Source organism: Symsagittifera roscoffensis, chromosome 4, assembly GCF_963678635.1.
Source record: "Symsagittifera roscoffensis chromosome 4, txSymRosc1.1, whole genome shotgun sequence".
NCBI lineage: Eukaryota > Metazoa > Xenacoelomorpha > Acoela > Convolutidae > Symsagittifera > Symsagittifera roscoffensis.
The window spans coordinates 38,167,811-38,174,350 of NC_087065.1; the positions used below are offsets into that span (position 1 = coordinate 38,167,811).

The 6,540-nt window shown below is 35.8% G+C and overlaps 1 protein-coding gene across 1 annotated transcript; it reads left to right on the plus strand.

The window, feature by feature from the left end:
- Positions 1-2,319: 2,319 nt before the first annotated feature.
- Positions 2,320-6,229, plus strand: LOC134844872 (protein LZIC-like). The gene is made up of 5 exons (XM_063861689.1): positions 2,320-2,442; positions 2,507-2,605; positions 3,662-3,757; positions 5,576-5,648; positions 6,177-6,229. Exons 1-5 carry the CDS (start codon positions 2,320-2,322, stop codon positions 6,227-6,229), a joined length of 444 nt encoding a protein of 147 aa, XP_063717759.1.
- Positions 6,230-6,540: the final 311 nt, after the last annotated feature.

The window sequence follows — 6,540 nt, forward strand, 5'->3', positions numbered from 1 at the left end:
ATAGGTTTTTATCGACTTATTGTCTAGAGCGTATTTTTTGATCCAATTTAAAAACAGTTTTTTTTTCTATAACTGAAAGTCGCGTTTATTTCTCGACGAGTGTAAATTTTGAACTACGCATAATAAGATAATGATCGCAATAAAACTCATCGAGCAACCTCAATTCGGAAAAAGTGCCATGTAAACAATACAATCTTTTACTGATTTTGAGGGTTGTGGACTTCGTTTATTCTCATGCGTCACGTAAATAAAATGGATGGAAGCACTCAAGGTGGCGTTATTATAGCTGTTTCTAACAAATTTCTGCAGCTCAATGCTGTTCATTGACATTCAAGAAAGCTGTAAAAGGTTACATAGCACACTTGGAGCCCTAGAGATCCTTGCTGCTGTTGTTGTTTTGTGAATTCTTATCACCACGTTATATGACACTGATCCACAAGCTCCTAAGATCATGTGAAACGTTCCGCAAGACAACGTGACCTCGACTCTTAACCTGCACCTAACTGGTTGTAAGGATTGATTACAGAGTCGAAGGTTCCCACTGCTAGAAATAGTTCCAACGGTGATCTCAATTCCTCCCACAGAAGGCCCTTCTTCAGAGAATAAGGCAGACTGGTTGCTGCCAGCGTGGAGTAGCATGATATGTTATTCTCGCTTTGGGACCTCCGTCGACTCTCCTCCGAAGCTGTCACCGCTTTGGTAAATGACTGTGATTCGCCGTCAGTAGACCCTACTGGACGTAGAGCGATACTGACGTTGTTCCTGTCATCGCGGGGGAGAGACCCTTGCTTTAGTTGATAGGATTGATGCTGCGATTTTAAATCGTGAGTTGACCAGAATTGAGATGTTGATCAGTTGTTTTGTGGATAATAAATTTCTAATAGGTTCTTTGGATTCATTGCTGTATGTCAGTGAAAAGCGTTCGAGAACCGACATTTCACATATCAGAGATGCAGTAGCCAACGAAAAGGTCACAGTGGAATTTGTGTCATCTGAAACGTTATCAATTAACGAGTGTATAAGATCCTGGTTTTTACGTTATACTTAACCCCTGCAACCCACCGGGAAAAATTATGAACTTATAAACGAGGGTTCAAAACCCATGGAGAAATCCTAAAGCCTACACTACTACTACTACTACTACTAATGAGTTATGACACTCGGAAAAATCAATTTCTTTGTTTTTCTTCGTTTTTTGCTCGCTTGATAGACAAGCTTCACGCGTACTATTTTCGCTTCAGCCGTTAAAGTTGAAGCGAGTACATGACTGACAAAAAATGAATGAAATGACCTAATGCTTGTTTTCTTGCTGCGGACTTGGTGAATTGCTTCTGAGTTCGTTTAATTATGAAAAAATCATGATTATTTCATTTTTTTCATGCCTTTGAATATTGTCATGTCTTAGTTCAAACAAAAAGTGTCGAGGCAAGTGTTCCATAACAAACCTTACACCTTTTTTCACAACTTTTACTGTTTCAATCAAATTCTACCTCCGGTTGATCCGAATAATTCCAGTGTTTAAATTTCAATTCAATAAGTTTATAGTTTTTTTTATTTGACTCTTTCTATGAAATTATCCATGTATGGTCTAGATTAAATGAACTGTTTAGACTCAAGGTCAAAAATTAGACCCTTACAACTTGCAGAAAAACTGAATACGATCCGGCATGGAGTCGAAGCCGATTCTTCGAGAATCTAATGGTTACTTGTTCTGTGAATAGGTCCGTCGTAGGTCAGTCAATTTTTTGGCATCGATGGCAAACTCATCCAAGATCTGTTCTTTGTGAGTAACTGCTCGTTATTCGCTATTCAATTGTCTTCCCAAACCACAGTTTTTCTTGCCTTTGGTCCATGGATAAGCCGCGTTATATTGTTTGTTGTGAGACCTCAAACCACTCAATTGCAGCTCTTTTTTTAATATCAAATAGAAAAAAAGCACATTTGAAAAACGAGCTAATATAGTTACTTAAATGCAGTAAAAACCGCCGAAAGCAAACTTTATTTGAATAATTCGGCCCGACTTCTTAAAATCTATTGTATTTTATAAAAATGTCACTGCACAAATACCTAATTCTATTTAGCAAAGTTTGGCATCTTAAGTTGTGTTAATTGACCAACAATATTTCAAACTAAATTAGCTATACCCGTTTTTAACTATCAGAATGTCGCAACTTAGTTAAAGAATTGATTGATGTAGTGCAGAATTGATGCTTTTCTTTTAATTAATATACGGTTGAATTTTCGATTAATGCTCTTGACGATTGATATAGTTTTGATTGTGTGACAAAAGTAGAATTCGCGAAATTGTTTAGAGATGAGATGGAGGCGGACGAGTACGAGGAAATGAGATACGAGACAGTGAAGCAACTTGAGGAGTTCCAGTCTTCATTGGACAACATATCAAACGTCACTTTGAAATCAGATCTGGAACGATTCAAACAGGTTCGTAGATTTGTCAAACAGCTGTTGATTTGTGTACTCAAAATTCATTTTTGATATTTTTAAGGCCGTGACAGCTGCTATTGCAGAAGCTTTCCGAACACCAGAAGTTATACGATTTTTCACTAGAAAGGAACCTGGGCAACTTCGACTCAAGCTGGAGCAGGTTGGCTATTTACGAAGATTTACGCCAAAGAAAACTAAAGACTTTTTAGTAGTTTGAATCACTCATCGAATCCCCTTGCGCCTAAGCAATGATGAATATTCGTGGATGTCGATAACTATCACCCACCCGCAAAGTGTGTTTTGAACAGTGTGGTTACTGTATACAATGTTCGCATATGATATGTTTAACTGTTAAATTAGTCCTATATAACAGATGGATGTTCTTTTTTTAGGTGGATCACACTCAAGCATGCTTGATTTTTTAAGGGTACATCGGTGTTGCAAAAGGTCAAAAATAGGCATTTTCATCCAGTCACGGGACATAGAAAGTCATGTCTTAAACTGCCGAAGCAGTTCGAACCTTGGGATTTAAAAGTATTCTTCTAGGTTCCTTTTCAGATGAAAAAATACTTAAATTTTGTTAAGCTCATACAAAAAATTTAACTGAAAGTTCAGCTACCTATTAAGTAAAATGCCAAAATCTGAGTTATTTTTTAATTCCTAACAGTAGTTTTTTGTATTACTTTTTATGAGAAGGTTAACCTATATGACGTTCTAGCTTAGATCCTTAGCTTTCCAACGAACACTTTCAAGTCCAAAGTTTTGCACTGCTTCTACTTTTTACAGGGTTGCTTACCTCTCTGACGCCTTGTAATTGAATGACCGAACGACGCCTTGAAAATAAAAAACACGTTTTTCACGTTTTTTATCCGTCTTTGTTCTGATGAACAGTTTCATCCATCATATGTCAAAATTTCATCCGTGAATCTTTGGTTATTGTAGAAAAAACCGCAGATGCCTGAAAAATTGTTTGTTCCTTTTGTCGGTGAAAAACCGAAAGTTGCAATTTATGTGTCCCGTGACTGTTGCTATCTTTGAATGGGATCGAGACAGAGTTGGTATAGTTTATAAAATATGAAAGTCAGTGATTAAAAATGATCATCCAAGTATTCGCGCATGCATCAATATCGCATTCGACGCTTCGTCACATGGGGCCTCAATTTAGCTAGAATTGAGGCTCATTGTATATAAATATCTGTATGGCCCGTTGTTTCAGATAGAACGGGAGCACACATTCAGACAGATAGACGACGCTTTTTACAGTTCAACGAGGCTAGAAATCCTCTTGGCTCTCAAGAAATTGGGCGAGAAGGTGACTGCTTTACTTTTTACTTTTCAAGTTTCCAACTAGACCTTTCTTGCATCAAGCGTTCTTGACTTCGTACAATTGTTATTTTTACTTGAACAGCGCTGGCCACTTCTCAATTGAAGTTCCGATTACAGCTGGGAGCCGATTTTGCTTAAACTGATGAACTTTGTTAGAGTCAATCAACGCAGTGAAAACTCTTCAATAGCAATAGGTCGTGATGATTTCTTTTTTTTCAGCAAAAATTCTTAAGGTTTGTTCGCACTCAAATTCGATTTTTTTTTTCGCATTTTGACTTTGGTTTTTTCATGTTCGGTTCTTTTTCTTCGTTTACATTAGCAAGCATTTGGTGGTCTTTTTGCTATAATCACGATTTATAGCATTGGAAATTTTATAGCATCTGTTGTCTGCTTTATTTTTTGACTTTTTCTTATTTCACTTTATAAGAGCTACTTTTTGTCCTTTTCTTGCTAGTGTTTGCGAAGCACAGCTCTCCTCTGTGTAAAAAAGGCCAGCTCTGCTATCGAACATAGAAAGGGTAAAGGTCATGAAAAACGCGATCGAGTCCTACTTTCGAAAGCGGATTTTTATTTTCAGATTTTCCAGTGGAATAAATACTTTTCATATTGCTCCTGTTTGAGTAATTTTTTTATCCAAAAGTCAATCTTAAATTGTTCTTCAACTTCAAAGATGTTTAATGCCATCTATTTCTTTTTCGAAAGTTGATGTTTTCTAAAAAAACATGTCTATTTTTCTGTTTCTCCGTTCCGTTTCCTTGCATCCATTGAATCTTTTCCACTGGCTGTTGGCTATGTTTTTTAGTCTTTTTTATTGTACACGCTGTAAATTAATGGTAGTTGCTTTTCGCGAAGCAGCATAGGCAATTCTGAAGGTTGTAGCCGTTCAGTAGCCATAATCTTTGATTAAAATGATGTTTTCGGGGATTTTAGAATGATGTAGATGTTTTTTCTTGTATTTTTTGCCGAGAGTTTCGCTCGCTAGTAGTTTACTTTTCTGGATTTATTTTGTTTTAACTTTTCTTTTTAATTGAAAAAGCGACGAAAATATTTTTTCGATATTAGTTTTTATGCTTAATTACACTAGCCAGCTTGCGAGCGTAATGTATTAGTACGAACTTTCTTTTTTCCAACCTAACTTGCAATAAAAATGCTCACTTATTTGGTGGCATTTTGCTATAATTGCGATATGTAGCATTCGAAATTTCATAGCATCTGATCTCTGCTTTATTTGTTGCTAGTGTTTGTAATTTACTAAACGTCCGTGGCTGAGTGGTTAGTGCACGAGGCTCTTAAAAACCAGGTCGCAGATCGAATCCGAAACGTAGCCGAATTTTTTTTAAATTCGAAGCTTATTTCTACTTTTTATCGTACTTTATAGCTGCTTTTTTTGTCTTGTTCTCGCTGTATTTGCGAAGCGCAGTTTCGAATCTGTGTCGTTGTTGCTACTCTACCAGGCTGGCCAATTGGTCTATTTTCATTTTCTATAGACTGGTCTATAAAAGTCATTATTTGGTCTATAATTTTTCGGAAGTCAATATTTTCTAGAGACTTTATATCTGCTGGGGTTGAAAGATGCTGGCGACATAGTCTTCAGATACGAATGGAAAAGTGCAAAATAACTTAAAAGTTTTTTCTTCAAAAATCGAATTCTAAAGAAGTAAACAATTTTCAACCCACTTTTTTCGTTTTTCTTGTTCTTTCACACTTTTCAATGATTGATCCTGGGTAATATTTGATGTCGCTGGAATGGTTTCAATTCTATCTGAATTAACTCGAGCGTGCTCATAAAATCTAATTGTTGCAGCTGGACACAACGGAAGAAGTGTTTCTGAGGAGAGCAACTGCTGCAAGTGAAATACTACAAAAGATTGTTCAAGGTAGTTGATATGCGTTGTTAAGAGCCGAAGAGTATCTTAGGAAAAAAACTATCTTAGATTTACTCTGAATATATTCACTGCATGATAACGAAGTGGACTGAGTTGATACCAGAATTGGTTTTGAAAAGTCACTGCTTGTTAGAAAGAGTATAGATAGTTTAAAAAAAATTTGAAAAATCAGATCTGTGAAAATCCCATATGCCTGTCTTTGATCAAAAAATTGTTGAATATTATGGTGTCTTTGTTTTGCAAAGAACCATGTGCTTACAGCTGATTTGGTTCTATTGATATTAGTCTGAGGTACTAAAAAGCAATAATTTCCGGTGACATCAATTGTCTTACCAGGCATTGAGCCTCAGTTTGAATAAACATCTCAGAGCAATGTACATGAGAGCATGTTGCATTATAAAGAAGGAAGTAATTTCCGAATAGTGAACCTGAATCAAGGGTGAATTTGTTTTCAGGTTTTAAATGTTGGTTGTAATATTGAAATTGTAAACTATAATTTCTGAATCATTCCTCTTTTAGATGACTCCGAAGAGGACAAAATTGCATCATCTGTGAGTGGTCTGAAGAAATGAAAACCGACAGAAAACTGCCTGTTTATCAAACTCAAATGTATATCTTATAATTTACCCGTTTATGTTTAGATATTAGCAATAAATTATTACGTGTAAAAGAACAAAGTGGCTTTCACTTATAGGGATGATTTTTGTGTTTCATTTTACAGGCTTTGATTTTTTTCGGATTTGACTTATGATTTATTTTTAAGTTCTTTTCTTTTGTTTACACAAGCAAAGCTTGTGTTATAGTATGAACTATCTTTTTTTCAAACTTAAGTCGCAAATATTGTTGCGATAAAATATGTTCATTTTGAAAGTGTTCATTTTGA

What these genes read in the sequence shown, in the direction of transcription:
- LOC134844872 (XM_063861689.1), top strand. Translation starts at nt 2,320, where the DNA reads ATGGAGGCGGACGAGTACGAGGAAATGAGATACGAGACAGTGAAGCAA. An exon ending in TTCGACTCAAGCTGGAGCAG is followed by an intron (nt 2,606 to 3,661) that starts GTTGGCTATTTA and finishes CCGTTGTTTCAG; the next exon opens with ATAGAACGGGAGCACACATT. An exon ending in TCAAGAAATTGGGCGAGAAG is followed by an intron (nt 3,758 to 5,575) that starts GTGACTGCTTTA and finishes TAATTGTTGCAG; the next exon opens with CTGGACACAACGGAAGAAGT.